The sequence below is a fragment of the Pygoscelis adeliae genome, unplaced genomic scaffold, assembly GCF_000699105.1.
Source record: "Pygoscelis adeliae isolate BGI_AS28 unplaced genomic scaffold, ASM69910v1 Scaffold172, whole genome shotgun sequence".
Lineage (NCBI taxonomy): Eukaryota > Metazoa > Chordata > Aves > Sphenisciformes > Spheniscidae > Pygoscelis > Pygoscelis adeliae.
Genome location: NW_008824338.1, coordinates 4,532,621 through 4,551,845, shown reverse-complemented (window position 1 = coordinate 4,551,845; position 19,225 = coordinate 4,532,621). Strand labels below are relative to the sequence as shown.

Here is a 19,225-nt window from a genome sequence, read left to right as displayed (position 1 = left end):
GGGGTAGATTCCTCGTGGTGAACGTTAACAGAGAATCTTTACCTAGTACCAAAACTGCAACCACGTGCTTGAAAGTAGCCTGTGAGTGGCTCCAGTGACTCCTTCATCACTTAAGGCAAAGATGCATCTTAACACTTTGTTGGATGGAGTATCATGATATTGATGTAGCTAGAATACATTGATTTGATGCCTTATCTCTCTTAACTATGTACCTCAGGGACTAGAATCTCCTAGAGTAATAAAAACATCAAGGCAGAGAGGTACGTAAAAGAAAAAAAGAAAGCCCACTATCTTTTGCATTAAAATATTTTAAAAACTGTGCAGCCTCCTATACAAGACTACAATTAAAAAGGAAGGTGTATAACTGCACGTAAAAGTGGCTACTACATAGTGGGTATGTATTTGAGCACCCAAAAGTGTTTGGGAAAAATATTGTCCCTAATTTCCTCTAAAATATGGGAAAATAAACAACTGTGTTTGAGAGGTGCTGAGATCTCAAAAGCAGATTAGCTGATGCATAAACTTGCAATGATGCTTAACAACATAAAAACCTTGCCACTAAAAGCTACAGAATCAAAACTGAAAATAGGTGCTAAAAATGTTTGCTATTATTCACACAATGGCACACTATTTTTAGAATTAATGACTTGACACTGCAGTTCATGAGAATAGTTATATCCAAATTAAGAGTTATGTCCAAATTAAGAGAATACCAATCATCAACTTTAATTATAAAAATCTGCCAGCTATAATAAACAATGAGGTTAGCACACCGTCTTAGCAGAGACAACAGTTTATTTAAATTAGCCAGGTAAAAGGAGGTCCTGAAAAAACACAAACTTAAAGTTTTGTGCAAGTCAAGATAATGTTTAGAATTTTTAGATAATTCAGTATTTTTTAAGATAGACATCACACTCCAGTGTCCCTAAGGATTTTTTGGTATTGGTTTTATCTAGCAACAAGGAGGAACTTTCTGAGGAAAGATGAAAACTGTAGACTAGGAAGGCTTTTAACCAACTGACTTCCAAATCTTAATTTCACCATAACTCTGCTTAGCAGACTTCACTTTTTCCATGCTTATACTCTTATGCCAGTGCCTCAAATTCCTACCTCCTTTCATTGTTTTTCAATCCTATGAAAACATAATAGTATTACAACACTATTTAAGGACCTAGCCTGTAGGAAAGACTCCTAAATTGTAGCTAATGTATTTTTCCCCTAAAGTGTAAGAAAAATTGAAGAATAGAACAAAGCAGTTAAATAAGGTCTCTCAGAAACACAAAAATACTGCTTCTGTACTGGCTGGTCTCAGAACTGCACCTGTCTCTTTTCTCAACTCAAATCTTAACAAATACTCAAATTTCCTAATGTATTCTTCAGGAATTATACATTAATAGATGCTATACATACAATGAATAGGACCCGCTCCTCTAACTTCATCATCTAATTTGTGCATTGAATTGTTGGTGCTAATGAAGGAGTCCTAAAGTAAGGACTCAAATGTTGCCTATAGAGGCAGATCAGACTGGTGTCTCGGAGGCTCTCCAGGGGAGTTCCTACCCCAGATGTGTTTCAACTTTAGTAAGCCTCTCTCTCTACAGGTCTTCAAACTCACGCCTCTCTCACCTACACAGGAACACAAATCCTCACCTCAGAAGGACTGATGGACTTTTGCTTAAGATCTGAGGTACAAGTTAAGAGACTGTTTCAGCTGGATTGAGTCTCACTCCAGGTGTCCAACTGAAACATGATCTGCACAGATCTTGTGAGAGCATAAAATTACACCTCTAACAGCCACAGCTCTATGAAAACACCAGAATACCTCTTCCAAGCTACAATAATACAGTAACTTGCTACTATATTTTTCCATGATCCCTTACTGAGTGGCATCTTCTAAGAATACTTCACGAAATCACACTGGAAACATGATACACGTTTTTGAGTACAGATTTAGCCATGGGGGTGGCTTTCTTAGAAAAGTGAAAGGTCTTCCTCAAGTCCAAGACTAGGTATCTTTTTAAGAGATGTACAGCCCAGAAATTAAGGACTTAATGCAGAAATCGAGTTATATTCTTCCATCTCTCTCACTGTATTAGTCATACTGAATGACAACAAAAGCCACGTTTAGCCTTAAAATCTAGAAGTCTGTCAGGTCTACCTCTTCCAACACTTAAAAATGTTCTAAAGGGATTTGACAGGCAAAAGAGAAAAGAAGTGGTATACTCATGCATGAGGGAACAGGTGCACAAGAGTTTGAGCTAGAGTTCTAGTCCTGGTCTTTTGGCTTAACCTCACTCTTTTTCAGGAAAAAGAAATCCCTTGTGCCAGAAAGGATGCTTTTGAGCACCTCAATTAGGAATGTGATTAACATTAATGTCCCCTTTAAGGTATCTCCGTTCTGTGATCTAACATGGCCAACGTTTCTTAAGAATGTCATCTACCATTTCCCTGAGTTAGGGCTTATTTGAACGGCATTTAAACAGGATATCAGGAATATCAGCTTATTCACCCAGCTTCATATCTAAATTAATGTGTATGATGATGGGAGGCATCCTTTCTGACTCTGTATGAATTTAATGTGTGTGAGAGAGCACAAGTGAATGAAGCAATGATTAGGAGAGGAGCAATAGGAAAGGCAATTGTGAATTAAGTTAAAGAAACAGAGAAATATATTTTAACAAACATTTCCACTTTGGCCACTGTCAGGAAAAAGAAACCTTTCTAAAAATATATATATTTATACACATTTTAAGTATACTATCAACAGGACAAACTAGCCTTTGCATTGCATTTTTTTGTTTGATTGACCAAGTCAAGATCCCAAAGGTTCTAACCCTGAAAGAACTGCAGGTATTTAATCTCTTAAAAGGTAAGATCTTCAACTATTTTTCACTTGGTCTGGGCTTTGAGCTTTGCATTTCCTGTAATGATAGATAGCAGTATTAAGAAAAACAAAAGAGTGAAGAAGAGAGTCGCTCTTTTCTTATCCTTTCAAGAGCTTACTGCTGTGGAATTTTTACCACCTTCTTTGCAAGGCTGGCATTACTAATACTAATGCAGTGATGTACTAAGCTACTTAAATCTCTTTCAAAACAGCTGATGGTCCTCCCCACACCCTTTTCATGCTAAGGGGCAACCCCAACCTCTCTTTAATGACAGCATGTGCAAATCTTCTCAACAGATCTTCACAAACCTGTGAAGAGGTATCTTACTACAGAAAATTCGATTTCTCTGTTGACTGAGGACGTAATCCAGAGCTTGTTAAGAGTTAATGGATTGACCTCCCTTTGAATCAGTGCCTGTATATTCAATTTGCTTTGCCCTAAATGAAGTGTGCTGCTGTAGAGGAATGTGCTTTGTAAAGCACAACCCTCCTCATTCTGGATATGTTCTCTGAAGATGAAATCCTACAAAAGAATCTGTGTACAGTGCTGTCACAGCATGCGTGCTGGTTAGACAGTAAATATTTGCTTGCAAACCTGAGCAAAAGGTTGAAGAGAAGCTCTGCAGTGCTCCATCCACCTCCTCTATGCTGGGAAGAGCTATAAGCCGAGGAAGAAGAGCTTCAAGTGACTGGATGAACAGCCGTGCACTGTGCTGGTCTGCTTCTTGGTTTTTCAGCAATTTCAGAGAGAGAGCAGCAGTACGTAAGGACCTGTGACCTGGACAATCCCGTGGCATCTGCTCCTCATCAGCCAGGGAGCAATTGTCAGAGCCTATGTCTGAGACATCTGACCTGCCTGAGTCCTTCTCTGCTGCCATGGAATACTGATCGCATGAATCAAACTCAGTCCTAGAAAGATCCTGGTCATCTACACTGAAGTTACTTTCACTGTATCTGGATCCATAGGATCGGGTCTTGCAATCAACTGATAAGAAGTTAGTTATATCTGGATAGACTATGGTGTGGCTTCTCTGGACAACATCTGGCTGGTCGATGGTTTCTGACTCTGGTTCTCTGTAACGTATCTCTTTGCTTTCGTGTCCAGCAGGAGATGGCAGTGAGTTTTTTTGACTTTCTGGGTTATCCTCTGGAGTTGTCTGTCCCATATCCCCTTCCAAAGTGGTCTGACCAGTGTCTGTGGTAACGCTAATGCTAATATCAGGACTCTTCTCATTTCCGGATTCCCAGGCAGGATTTTCTGAGGACAGGACGCGCCTCTGCCACCTAAAGTCGGCATCATTGATCTCCATGGAGTCCCTGCTCGTCTCGGTCCCATCCTTCAATTCTTCTAAGCGCCGGAGCAGCAGCTGGATCTGCTCTTCACTAAGACCCCTCCCTTGGCTCAGCTCATCTAATGCTCCAAGCAGGGCAAAGACGCAGGACACTGAAGCATAACATGCTTCAATACCACCTTTGATGCACGCTTCTGTCATCCCGTCCATGATACTAGAATTAAAACAGAGTTTATTTAAGTGATGCAGCACATACAGTGAGCACGTCACTATCATCCAACACCATTCCTCCATAACCAGTAAAAAAAGAAGTGAAATTATCCTGTAAGACTACTCCTGAGAAAGACAACTAGTATTAGAACAAATTATTATGTCTCCCATGTGGACATGGACATTCTGTAAAGGGAGTGCCAACCAGGGAAACAGTTACTGTGCCTTTGTAGCAGCATGCACGGCATGTTTGCCCTTACAGACAAGCACTTACACTGAAAAAAACCTCAACACCCAACTGAAGCTACATTTAAAGCCATCTGTGTCCTGAAAATTATCTTATCCACAAGATATGATCTTTATAAGAACTGAGAATCCTTCTTGCTCAATCTAACAATGTTTAAATTTTTGATTACCTCCTTTGACTTCATCTTGGAAATGTACCTCTAAATAAGCACACAGTTATTTCATTGCAAGGTTAGGGACCCAAACCCAAGAATTTCCAGCTGTAAACCAACATATTTGGGTATTTTGGCAAACTCCACAAGGTAGTTTTCTATGCCTTTACAAACAGGCCCAGACTGATGACAAACCAGTAAGAGCTTTTACCCCTCTTCCATTTTCACAGCTTATTTAACAAGGGAGATACCCTGGCTCATATTTGGGTATGCTTCTGAAGGTACAACTGTTTAAGTGTCTTGTGTGCACAGGTTTAAGAGAGAAGAGGCCACAGGAGGAAACAAAGCGTACAGTTTGAGAAGATCCAGATGGGACTTCCTTTTAGAAATAGACCTCTTCCTGGATTCTGACTCAGAAGAGCAGGGCCCTGCCAAATCACAAAGCCGCTGAGGACTGCCAAGTATCTGAAAGGAAAGGAAACAGAAGTTACTAGAGGATTATCTAAGCATTATTTAAATACAATAAATGAGTCATAGTTCTATCAAGCCCTGGAACCCAAGGTAGCAGTACTGTAATTTCTCACAGCAAAGGAAAACAGCACACTGATGTTCTACTTACTAAAGCTACCTTTCCTCTTTTTAAGGGCAGAAAAGCAAATAAAGAAGAGCAGAATATTCAATAAGAATCACATATAGAATGTTCTCCAGTGCTTTACACTTTTGACTGAAAATGTTTCAACTGATACCGCACACAAGACAATCTTTATGCCTAAATATAGAGCAAATATCTTGCATTATATTATATACACCAAAGGGAGCCTTTCTCTTCAGTCACCCAGTTACAAAGTGATAGAGTCACGCAAAGATAAGCAAAGAGATTCCTTCTGACTCAACCTGCCGGGTGACGTCCTGTTAATGCCCACCAGGAAATACAAGGAGAAGGCTTTACAAACAAGCCCATATTAATAAGCAGAAAGAGGCAACAGATATGTCCTGCAGGAAACAACATTAGACTGAGCTTTTCCTAAAACTTCAATTGTCATCTTGCTATTGTTTAAAATTAGAGGAAGACAAGTGCCAGGGTGACTACCAGTTCGGACAACAACCCAGTGGGTGGCTGTGTGGTGGTAGGAGAGATTTTCAGACACAGAACAGCCTAGGTACATGCAAGCTAGAACAAAAGTCCTCTGACAGAGATCACTGTTCCTACAAATTACGTTAAGTTGCCTTGTGTTCCACATGAGAAGAAGGCTGCACATGTGAAATGGAAAAGCCCATGATTTCAGCTGCTGCTCAAAGAAGTCCCACAATGCTCCAGTTCTAGTGCTGTCAGAGGCACTGGCCAAGAGGCCAGAATGGACTGGTCTTGACATGGCCACTTACGACATCGGCAGCTTCCTTGTGGCTATTCTAATAAAGCTCAAGGAAACTGTATTTCAAAAACCTGGCACGTAATCAAAGCACATATTCACCTTAATGCCTGGAATACTACAGTGTGCAAATGAATGTCTCCTTCTAGCAAGAGCAGAGAGTGGGGAAAGATGCCAAAGAAGTTGAGAACTGGATCACTATACTGTATCTCACCCAAAAGAGCAGTCATGACTCAGTGATAAGATCTGCTCTACGCAGTACCACAGCATGAACACTGACGGAGTTGCCATAGCAGCTTGCGTTATGGAGACAAATATAGCTATTATGACTTTGTAAAACGAAAAATATTTATCAGAGTGGCTTTGATGTAAACAGCTGTGCTCAGAAAGGGTGATTTCAACATCCCTAGTGCTAAGGTATGGAATGGACTGGGATGCACCTATCAGCAACATTTACTGTTAAATAAACATTTTGCTTTACATGCCTGGATTTGCACGTGTGATTACCCTACCTCTTTCATAATTTTGATGGCTTCTACTCGGTGCTGAGGTGGTGGATAAAGCAGTATCCGGTGATAGAGAGACTGCAGCACAGGCTTCATGGATTCCACTGTCCCCACCAGTCGAACCAGTTCTGCTGCAATATAATATATGGTCCGTGCAACTGGCCCACTAAGGGCAGGTGCTGTGGAGGAACAACCTGAACCCCGGCCATGATCAGAGATCCCTGAGGAAGGTGAATCAGCCTCAAGGCAGATGCTGCTGTGGGCAGAGGTGATAGTTTTGTCATGGATTGGATTTCCCAGAATTACTACTAGGGCTGGACACAGTTGCTTCCTGAGAAAAAGAGAAAAGCAGCAGATGGTAACTGAAAAAAAAAAATCTCACAGGAACAGATGGAAAATAGCCCACGGTTAAATGAGATACACAGTCTGGTTGTAATGATCAGTCAACAGCAGTGGCTAGATAGAACAACAAATTACACCACACATTTTTCATCTCCCAAGCATCAGCATGCTAGTACATATGGAAATACTTTTGGGTGCTTTATAAACATGGTACTGATTTTGCAAGTTCATGTTGCTGCACAGTGCTGCCCTTTACATGATAGCGTGGCTGCCTCTTTCATTGGCTGCAACCTATCACAAGGTAGAAGTTCTAGGTTTCTCCTGTCAAGTGTTTCTTCTTCAGTCCGACTTGGGAGCTTTAAAAAAACCTGACCAAACAAAAACCAGTCTATGTTAACTAGAAGGCCTGATGCTTCATCACTGAACTGCACATGCCTGTATTTTAGAAAGCACCCTTAGTTATGAGCCTCTGTTCTGCTGGCTTTTGAGAACATAATTAAAGCCCTCTACAGTAACTCAGAGTGTGCGTTGTAACTCCTCATATGCCACTATAATCTAAAAACACCATCCTTTCTTCACTGTCTTTCTGCATGAACACTCAAGTTAAGTGATTCCACACCAGCAGATCACTCTTCTGTGGAACCAGAGCCAAACCCAACTCAGCACTTTGCTCCATTAGCTGTTACTTCAGCTTTGCACTCATGCACTTGATGTTTTACTTCAGTCTGCAAGACCCTAATTTAAAAAACCAAGTGCTGCATGAGAATGCAGTCCCAGACCTGATTTTCACCCACATGCCTCAGAGGTTCAAGCTGGGGCCTAAAGCAAGCACCCAATGACAACTAATGATTCAGCATAAAAAGTAACACATTCTTATAGGTAAGTACATCTTATTTTCTCAAGACTTTTATGCAGCCCAGAACTTTCATTGCTTCTCTTAATGTGCCTGCTAAAACAGCTCGGCTTCCTGAAGTCACAGAAAGAAAAACAGCTTTTAATCAGACATGAGACAATGACTTTGAGTCTGCTTATTCCATTTCTTTCTCCAATCAGGTACACTTCAAAACATATCAATTCACTGCTTAAGAAACGTGCCTGTCTTGAAGCAGGAGTAATCACAGGTTGCAACAGCAACATATTCCCCACATATCTTAGTCCCATCAAAGTGCTTCTGTATCAAACTACGGAGAACACTGTCAGAAGAACACAGAGCTAAATCTTCTCCGTCTCCTCCCTTCTTTATCTTCTGTTGAGAACTGACTACAAAGTACCAGCCAGAGAGAAAGTTGTGTGCGTGTAGGCAACAGCTCCTTAAAGAACAAAGACAACTATCAGTTTGGTATGCAACTTCACTAGACAGCTAATGGATAAGTGTGTACTTATACTGCTATATATTCAAAATGATGTTTGCAGTTTAAACTGTTTCATGTCTTCCTAGTGGTAGTTTTGTTTTGGTTTTCCCCCCTCCCACACTTCATCTTAAGCATGTAGCTGGAGGATGCATATTCCTTGGCCGCAATGCAGGTTAAGAAGTCCTGCCCCTGATGGCTTGCCTTCATGATACAGAGTTACAAATACAAACACCTGTAGATTTGCAGCGTAAACTGGATGATGAAAATGATGTAAATTTAAAATAAAACAGGAATTATTTTCTTTTAACCGAGATCATTTCAGTGACCTTGCTTATAGGATGGCCGCACAGTCGGTCACATAAGCATAAACAGAGAGTTGGGTGAAATTCAAGGGCAGAAACTTCTGAAATGTGTTTGCCATGAAAGAGAGAATTCTGCTTTTACATTAGAGCTCCCAGAGGCCTCAGCACAGGGTCTCTATGCAACACTGCCAAGTGTTATCGACCTGAAGACCCTCCAGTCCAGCAGCCACTGATTTTCCTGGGACAGCAAGGGAAATTATGGGTGCCTCTGCATGTTGCATCCTTAGAATTGGGCCCAAGTCAAACACTTGCATTTCAAAAATTACAGGGTAAAAGCACAAGAAACACATCTGTCATTAACAGTCACATATATCTTTTCTTAACACAATCACCCGCCAAGGTCACAGAATGGGCAGGGACTGCAAGGAACTGCATATGAGTTACATTCTTGCTTTATTACTATGACTCAATTATCCATATGCTATTAAAAAAGCACTATTGCAAACAAAACAAAGGAAAAGGATTATTTCAGGTGCTCCAAGGTGATGATATCAAACAATTTAGAGGCAGATACGAACACTAAAGACATCATGCCTTTCTGGTGAAGCGTATTAAAAAGAGGATTTCTTGATAAAGTGGAAGCACCACAAAGACCATTTAGCCTCAGCCCTTATACAATGCAGGTCATAAGCATTTCTGGTCACCAGCACACCATCTGACATTAATTCTGCTTATCTTCCTGTAGTACTGCATCAGAGCAGTAAGAATCTCTACAGCACCCTCCTAGGGTAAGCAGAGTATTTGTGTGTTTAATGCCACACACAAATCCAAACAATTGCAGAAAGCGTAAGAGATTTTCTGTTCTGGCTAAATACATTAGACTTCATTACAGTGATAATTCACTACAGGGATTTAGTGCGCTAGCTGAGCATGAGGTCCTAACCAATCTTATATGAGGCACGGAATGAACTGATAGTAGGTTAACAGCGAGCTCTGCTCACATCTGGAGATTTATTACAGGTTTGTTTGCATGGCTGGGGGGAGAAGGTCCTTTTATACTTACAAACTGAATAGTTGCATTAGTCTTCAGATGTACTCACCATATTAGATCAGTGAATCCTTTGTGCTGGTGCATGCTCGGAGAGGAGCTGTTTAACATGGAGAGGATGCACTCCAAGTAAAGAAGCTGAAGTTGCCGATTGTCACTGGCAAAAAGAAAAGATACCATTCACGTCACAAAGATTATTTAATTTTCTAAAATAACTACAGTAGTTCACTTGAAAAAATATACCGCATTTTACAGCAGTGATTTATTTTGATTCTTCCTATGGATTTACAATGGTGTGATCACTTTTATCATCCCATTTATTTTGTACTGATCACATGCAGCTATCTGCTACTTTTTGTAAGTAATAGTTTAATTAATCAGACTTCAGAGTGAGGAATTAAAAAAAAATCTATGTGAAAAAAAGAGGAAGAAGAAAACAGAAATAATTATTCAAATTCAATCTAAAAACTTGAGGAGGAAGCAGCCCTTAAACAGAGGAAAAGGAGACAACCAGAAGATTTTGGACTATTGGATAGTTTCTTCAGGCAATCTGAAGGGCATTTAGGCTGCTCTCATCTGGTTATTTTTTCTCTTTTCTTGGTGACAGCCACAATGGTCAAAAGTCAATGTCTACAGGCAGAAAGTCGCATGATGACATGGCTACCTTTCAGGGCCTTGCCAGTTACTCTGTCAAAACCATAAACACAAAGTGAGCTTCATGAGAAAGAATGTGAAAGATCCTGTGGACACCTGGAATTGATGCACTTGTAACATACAATGTGCTTGTACCTACCCTCAGAATTAGCTGCAGGATTCAGGAGACAAGCAAGGCTGAGGTCTGCCTTATGAAAGGAGTTCCCCATGCCAATTGCACTCACATTCTGGTTTTCATTCCTAAGACGACTAGGATTTAATCATTCTTTTTCGGTCCAACATGAGAGCTGGACAAATGTATTTTCTGATGTATGATGGTAGGTAAAGGAAGCTGTAAAGAATGGATTTATCTTAACTGAAATTAAGGAATGAGTGGTTAAACATTGGAACAGGCTGCCCAGGGAAGTGGTTGAGTCCCCATCCCTGGAAGTATTTAAAAGACGTGTAGATGCGGCACTTAGGGACATGGTTTAGTGGACACAGTGGTGTTGAGTTGACAGTTGGACTCAATTATCTTAGAGGTCTTTTCCAACCTTAATGATTCTATGATTCTAATGAGAAATGTCTGCTCTTCTGCCACTGCCTGAATTCCTTTTGTTCACATAAATGAATTTTCATCCAAGTAGAACAGTACCTGTTTCACATGCCATGCAGAAAATAACGAAACCCGAGGCTTGAAGCTAGGTTTCTAACTCTGTGCTATGGAGGGTTTAAAACTGCTGGCTGGTTATATATTTTAGAGGTGATAGCCTTTTCCTCACAACAGTCCACACCCATCTGGAAAGATACACACATTCCAGATACAATTGCCTTCTTTCCTGACAGCTTTTCTTACAATGCGTCTTAATGCAGATCATCAACATCTTGCAGTTGACACTTGCATGGGCATGCACAGGGCATCCCTGCACTCTTGATTACTCTGATGCCTCTTACTACCAAATTGTTTTCCTGCAGTAAGAAATGAACATTGCAGTCCTGCACACCTCAGTGTAGCTGTTGTGTTCGTACCACTGCTGCCACAAATTCCAGAGTCAGCAAAGTCACCAGTGGTCCCGAGCAAAAAATTCACCTCCCTGAACTCTTCCTCATCACTCATAGCTGTGCCTCCCTCAAAACCAAATTCTAATAAACTTGAAATTTAGGAGGACTTAAAGTAATCTTCAGACTAAGGAATCAGAACAGGCAGTATAGCATACTAAAACCTCACTCACTGACCTGGAGGTTAGAAAGTTAAGTTGCTGCCAACAAAGTGTTTTGAAGGAGATACCAAAATTGGCCTCCAAAGAAATAAAGGCTTTTCATTCATGGAGTTAGTTCTTTAACAAGCGATCCTAATTAAATTTATTTTCCTCAGGTTCAACCAGATTCCTTTACTATGCTTTGTACATAATTAGAGATCCTAACAGTCTAGGTACATAGTTACAAGCATGAAGTAAATCATGGCTCAGTGAGTATTTTTAAGTCTTCTGAATTTCTTATTGTACTTTATCTACAGCATGCCTCAACCTGTTCTAATTCAGTACAGTTTTATGGGGAGCTGGGATTGCAGACCGTTTTTTAAAAGACTTTCAGTGATTTTGAGAGATCCTGTCAGGTAGTTTAGTTTTGATATTTCATAACCAGTAACTCAAAGTGATTATCATTTGGTGGACAATACTTATCAGATGATAGCTGTTTATAGCTTCACATGTGGGCAAAATTTGATACAAAGAATTAATCTTTCAGCTGGTTTTGCCACTTGCTATTGTTAGAGACACACTTTGAAAACCTCTTCTTATTGTCCTGTAACTATGCACACAACTAAAAAAAATTGTTCCTTTAGAAGATTCAGAAACATGCTTTTGTTTTCCCAAATGCTGTCACTGATTAAATAATGTTAAGTAAGGCACTCTTCCCATTCAAATCTTGCTGTAATTAGAGATGCTCATGGGAGGAAAGTCTATAGAATAACTGCACACAAAGATGTCTGTGCTGTCTTCGGCTCTGGTAGCTCCTAAGCCATAGACTTTCTGAAAATGGTAGAGCACATAAAAGGAAGTACCGACGCATGCTTGTTTTGTATTTCTCCCATTTCCTCGAGTTCATCACAGGCTACTTTCAGAGACATACAGTCCAACCAAAGAGACAACGTTATGCTACATTTAAAATAGTTTCAGATTGGCTTTTTCGCTACCACTCAGGTGATTTGCAACTGGCAGTAGTAGCAAGTTAAATCTTATTTTACTGACACAGAAACAATGTCATCAAGAAAGAACTTGTTTTTCCCTTAAAACTTTCAAAGTATTTCCAGCTTGCTATATTTCTAGCTTTTAAATAATTGCTGTATAATGTTTGCATTGCTTTTGGCCAGTTTGTCACCTCTAACACTTCAGGCTTTTTTTGGCTCATTTCTTAATAGACCATTAGTTGAGCCATGCTAGAATGCCACAGGAAGTAATTTTAAACTCATGAGTAAGTATTTACTGATACAGTACTGGCCAACAAGAGACTCTAGTATTTTAATGCAGTGTAATACCCTATTACTGCCCATAATAACGGCACTTTAAAAGTCAGGCTCATGCATTTCCAAGTAGGTAGAGGGTATGATATTCCTAAATTTAAGGAATGCTTTGGTAATGCAAATTATTTCAATTAGATAAATGCTGCCTTTCTAAGAAGGACATACTAATTCATTCTGCATATTAAATGTTTCTGTTAGGTTTTTCCCTGTCTCTTGTAATTGTTGTTCTCTCTACAATGGTTGCTTTCAAGCCAGACAAGAGAACTTCTCCTTTGACAAGTATTTTGCTGCTCTATGGGAGTTACTTATAGATTAGATTTCCTGGAAGCTCTTTAAAGCTGAACAGTGCACAGAGAAGGCAAATTAGCTTCTCATCGCAAGTGATGATTAAATTAATGCATCATGAACAATACTTCCTCTAATAACACTTCATTTCAGCACAGCTTTGCTCCATAATCCCAGAACTACTACAGTACAAACGCATGTATCAGTGACACTCCGAATCTCCAGGTAATAAATTCAAATTATAAACTGAAATAACTCACTTTATGACAGCCTGGAGCTTCTCACAGAGCACAGTGAGGACAGATACAACATCATCACAAAGAGACCCAGCTGAAGTACCTCCAAAAAGGACAAAGATCAAAGGCATTACATATGTGCAGCTGGATTACAACCTCAGTTCACTGCATAGACTTTCAGAGTTGGTTGGAGCTTCTAAACAATGAGCAGGGCTGCCAAAATTCATAGAGAAGATGCAGTAGGAAAAGTCCTAGATTAGAAAGTGATCTCCACACAATGAAAAAGCAGTAGTGTTAAATCCGGAGAGAGCATTGATTGCTTATACATATTTACAGAAGATCAGCTGAAATCCAATTCAGATAATAAAATAAATATATAAATAAATAATAAAAAAGGGACTGGCTCCAGTACTTCTACATGGCAGCTAAAATTTCTGTAACTCTCCCTGTAGTTTGTCTCTGCTACACAGCTTCTGATGTCTGACCAGGTCCTGAACTTAACAGGGGACACTTGTGCACTTCAAAGATTTTAGCCTCCATCCACACAAGTTCTCCTGCAGAAATCCAGTAAGAAGATCAAAAGCAGGAATTATTTTTACCTATCAGGGAAGATGGTGGAAGTTAACCCAGAATAGGAGTAGGAACAATTCTCTTGTAAAATAATAATTTGGCAAGCGTGAACACACCTTTGCTAGTGATGCGCTTTCAAAAGCTGCTGTTATACAAACCGCATCTCTGGCCTGAAATACAATAACACAATCATTTCCAGATTCCACATCCTACTCTATGAATCTGTTTCAACTTAGGAAGTAAAGCCACTTACTAAAACTTTCTCCAGAGCACTGAAACTCCTTAATTACAGAAGTTAGCACCTTGAAACAATCATTTATTACTATGTTGAGTGCAATGCTGTTACCATGGTCCAAATGAAGACACAACTGAAAATACCAGGAACTAACAGGGCTGTCTCAGTTCTTACCACAGGTAACATCAAGCTATGTAGAAGGTAAGAAATCCTGAAGATGTAATTCCTGTGACATCAAACAGTACTGTGATGATGAAAGGAAGGTGAAGGATAAAAAAGCTGGATTGGAAGGAGTCACTAAAAAGGTGGTACAAATACCTTGAGTCTTGAATTTCTGCAAGGCGTCATGGTTTTCAATTGGCTGTTGAGGAAAGACAATGGTGGTGTAATCAGTGGAAGCAGTAGAAAACCACTGTAAAAGCAGTACTTTCACAGCAGAGCTTTCTTAACAAATCCATGTCCTCTATCTGTTTTGGGTTTTTTGTTTGTTAGGTTTTTTTAAGTGAAGCTTTTGCATAACATTTTCAAAAATTCCTTAAGATCTGTTTTAACAGTCATTTAGATTTAAGGAACTCGCATCTCATTGAGCTGAACTAGGATTTGTAAGTCCGTAAGGGATTTCCTACACCTAAAAAACCTCAGTAATAACTAGGCACGTAAGTCTCACTGAAAATAACTGAGAGGAAAGCATAGTCTGGATTTCACAAAGTACTTAGAAACCAAAATCAATTGAGTATTAGAGCATTTATCACATTGTCATCGTTAATGTTACAGTGCCAACACAATTAATGGCAGTCAGGAAATGGAAATGACCTCTTACATCATTTGGTTCAGCTGCGGTATAGGATTCTTCCTATCAGTGCACTAAGGGTCAAGTCAAATTCTCCTCTCAAGCACCAACAACAAACTGCCAGGAACTAAGTGCAGCTCTCATACTTTCACCTACTCCTCAGCTAAGAACAGACCTAACAAAATTCAACTTTCAGACCCAAACTGAAATGTCAAAACTACTGGTTTTGACTTGTTTTGGGGTTTTTTTTTTGTTTTTTTGGGTTCTTTTTGTAAATGTTTTGGCTAGTAAAATGAATCTACTTAGTACAGACAGAAGATAGGTTTAAGTAAATCGATTAATTCTGTTCTGCAGTTGCTCATTAGGATAAAAGTAATCTATTCTAATAGTCCAAAATAGAATTGATCATTTTAACCCAAAACAGATGTAAGGAAAATAATCTGTACAACTGCAGTCCTTAAAATTTCCTAATAAACAGAAACTGACTTTTACAAATAGTACGTTTTTGATAATACGATAATATACAAAGCAGCATGGACGAATGGAAGAAGCCAATGTAATATCACATGTGCCCAGAACATTTACAGTTTTGCTGACAATGTGCTGGGATTTCACCCAAACAGCTCTCATGGATTTTAATAATGCAATAAATAGAATATATTTTTTTGCTAACAGCCAAAGACTTTAATAAACTTAAATTATCTTCTACAAAAAAGTAGAAGAAAAACCTCAATTACACTTTCCTTAGTTGAGCATTTGTTTTGTTTATTTGTCATGCAAAAACTTTTGGCAAGTGGATTTCAGTGAACCTCAGGAAAACACGCAAACAAAATAAAGAATGGAAAAGAAAAAGGCCAAGGCAGCCTGACATCAGAACAAAGCCTCTTTTGTTTAATGGAAGGAGAAAAAAAATAACCAGCCAAGTAGAGCTGACAACATGAGAGCTGCGTTTCCAACAGACTGCTCTGAGGCAGGCGTGGAGTCAGAGCCCAAAAAAGCTTTTTAACAGGATTAATTGTGGAAGTGTCAAATAAAAGCCACAAGGCACAACAAGCCAGTACAAGACACTGCAGCCATGGACGTGGAACCATTTGTTGATGCCAGAAGGCTCACCATATTTTCCTGCTTTTGTCGTAACTGTAAAGTCAAGTCACTCAACATTTGGCTGAGGGTTGCCCGCACAGCGGTGTTAATGCTCCGCTGGTGACAGCTAGATACATATGTCTCAATGCAAACCTGATGAGGAAACAAGATAGCAGTACATAGATATGAACTGTAACTTACCAGTAACACATTTTAGGAGAATACCAAGGTCTCTCGCATGCAGATAGTCAGCCTTCCTTACTATTTCATATTGCTTTATTAGCACATAAAAAGTTTTCAGCAACATGGAAAACCGAGTAAGTAGCGTCTAGAAGCAGCATGCAATTCATCAGTTAGTCTCACAGCTGCAGGAATGGTAAGGCAAAATTGGCAAAGTCTTCCTTCCCCTTCTGTCAAACCCAAGTGATTTTGGCACTTGTCTTGCTCTGTAGATAGTTCCTTCCCTAAATGCTGCCTCGATTGTTCATTTCTAGATACTTATTTGTAACTATCACTCTGCAAGTCTGTATCTGCAATGTACATACCCTCCAATTCTTTAAGGTTGTTGCTTCTGTTGTACAGGTGTTTTCCAGTTTTTCTATAACTAATTATTACATACTGCAGCACATCTGAAAGCCTAATACAGAAAATACAATGTATTTTACCATAAATAACACAAATAATTGCCTTTTAATAACTGGCAATCAACCCGAGGGCTCCTCAGCTCAGAGATCCCACAGGAGCCAAGGTAGCAATGAAGAACACTGATGGATCATCCAGTTCCCAGCTCTGTGCCCAGCTGCTCACAGTTTTTTGACACTGTGCTGTTACCAGAGTTGTGCTTGACTTTTGCCCCCAGATGATGTTACACAAATAGTCACCAAAGCGTAACGCAGCTAGGATCCTGGAGACAGCACACTGCAAAATGCAGTTTCTGTCCTTGATCAGCTTTTCTGTGGGAGGTGTTGGTCTCTGGAAGGGCTGCTATAACTGTAATAACCACTGTAACTACTGCACAGTAACTACTAAGTGGCTAACAGTCTTGATGGAGCTGAGTGGGTTTGCGACAGAACTGTGCAATACAATCTTCTCAGACTGTGACCCGAAGAAGCAGTTTTGGTCCTTTGACCTACACTGAGTTTTATCATTAACAATGACCGTAAAATTAAAGTAAATGACTGTTCACATACTTCCCAGTCTTTGTGGTTTTATTTTGCCATCATTCGGATATATAGCTAGTGAGAAGAACCATGAATATAGATTAAACTAGCTGTGGGGAAAAAAGTAATTAAAAAAAAATAGTGTAAATTATATGCATGAAGAGTATACATAAATGCATCTGGTGTATGTTTTTGAATGAGAAGGATATTATACGATGTAAAGCCAATTTTATAATTCCCTAACAAGGATGGGTTTTTAAGAGGGGAAAAATAGAAGTGATCTGATTATATAGGCTAATCAGTACTGACACGGGCACATGGACAAGATTCTTGATGGTTTCTAACTCGTACTGAAATGAAACCAAGCTATTCCATTGACTAAGAAAGAAAGGCTGTGGGCTCGAGGCTATAAAGTTTATGATGAACATGTTGCTGGCGCATTTCTGCATTTGTTCAGAGTGGAAAAAAACATAGGTATGTTCCTAAGACCTTTTTGACCTCCTCACTTTGGGTGACTTCACATCTCAGCATTTCAATAAAGCCATGAGTACAAGAAAGCATGACTGAGTTTCTGGGATACAAACTATATCTTAAGTGAGTGATCTAAGACGTCACACATGGAAGCCACTTTATTATGGCTTTTGCCTTATTTTCCCTTATTTCCCAACTACACTGAGAGATATAATTCCAAAGCTTGTCAAGTCTATGTATATCTCTCATTATCTCATGCTAGAAACACTATGCAAATGACATGAACTGAGACTGATTATCTCCTTTGACAATACACTAGAACAGGTTACAGTTGAATGCATTTGCAGGATGTAAGGGACCGAATCAACAACGTCTCTCTTTCTTGTTGCCCTCTTTCAAGATTCCAAGATCCCCCAAGTAATAACCCCCCTAAAATAAGGGATTTTATTTAGCTTGAGATCAATCAGTCAGTGATGAAGATGGTCTTGTAAGTTAAAAGAAGGCCTGGACCAGCTCTGGCCATCATTCAGCTATCACCTGAACTCCAGCGGACAAAAACCCCTAAACCCTGTTAACCATGTACAGCCCTTTGCAGAGGCCAAACCATTCCAGTGCTGCTGAGATCATTCTCTTGAGCTGTAAGTCTTTTTCTAGAGTACCTGAATTAATTGATGAAATACCATTCTTAGAGGTAGGCTGACTTTCTGGAAAGAGCATGGTTGATCTCTCCTTTTTCTCTCCCCTCCCCATGCTGGCTAATGACCAACAGTACTATCCACTTGAGCTCCGATCTTACAGAAGGCCTGTGTTCTAAAATGGCTGAGCAAGGTACCTTTTGAAAAGCCATTGATGAAGAAGCACCAGTAAAAATGCAAGAGCTCAGGGCCCCGAGGAGGTGTGCAATGGACATTTTGATCATTTCATGCATTCGGGGACTTCCAGCTCTATGGCATGCAAAACACAACTAAGAGCAAAACACAGAAGGGTTAGCCAATGAAACACAACAGAGTCAAACAAAACAAACCTCCAAAAGGTAGATGGGAGGAACAAAACACACACAAAACCAAGCAACAGTCAGAGCATAAACTAAACTTTCTTGCAGGGGTTTAGGCAAGCACGGGAAGGCGCACACAGCAAGATTTAGTCTGTTTTCAATACTTAAGCCACAAAATATAGTACTCCTCATGTTGGATGCTTCTGTAATTTGAAGCTGATAATATTCAGAAAGATTTGGAGTGCCATTATTTTTCACAAATGAACTGAGAACAATCAGGCAGAGCAAAATGGCCAGACTGTAGCCTTGTTTGTCAGAGAGTCCTCAGAGAGTTCTACCAGTAACACAAGCAGCACCTTTTCAATTCTGCAGTGACTCCACTGTGCAACAGAGGGTGGGTTAGGAAAACTAAGGGACTAACTTGGAAAGATACGCCAAATAGCAGAGCAGAAAGCTCCTCTCCGCCACCTTTCCCTTAGAGCAAGTCAGAACAATAAATGCTGAGGCTAAGGAAATGCTGAACTCAGAAATAATTTTCTGATT

The 19,225-nt window shown here is 39.8% G+C and overlaps 1 protein-coding gene across 1 annotated transcript in view; it reads right to left on the bottom strand.

The window, feature by feature from the left end:
• The window catches only part of KIAA1244 (KIAA1244 ortholog), a 96,965-nt gene that overhangs the window by 33,313 nt on the left and 44,427 nt on the right, over positions 1-19,225 (bottom strand). Inside the window, exons 6-12 of the mRNA XM_009319146.1 lie at positions 16,088-16,210; positions 14,503-14,545; positions 13,404-13,482; positions 9,757-9,861; positions 6,667-6,991; positions 5,137-5,249; positions 3,480-4,390 (exon numbers count right to left, since the gene is read on the bottom strand). Coding sequence (XP_009317421.1) covers positions 3,480-4,390; positions 5,137-5,249; positions 6,667-6,991; positions 9,757-9,861; positions 13,404-13,482; positions 14,503-14,545; positions 16,088-16,210 — 1,699 coding nt within the window. The remainder of the gene's footprint in view (positions 1-3,479; positions 4,391-5,136; positions 5,250-6,666; positions 6,992-9,756; positions 9,862-13,403; positions 13,483-14,502; positions 14,546-16,087; positions 16,211-19,225) is intronic.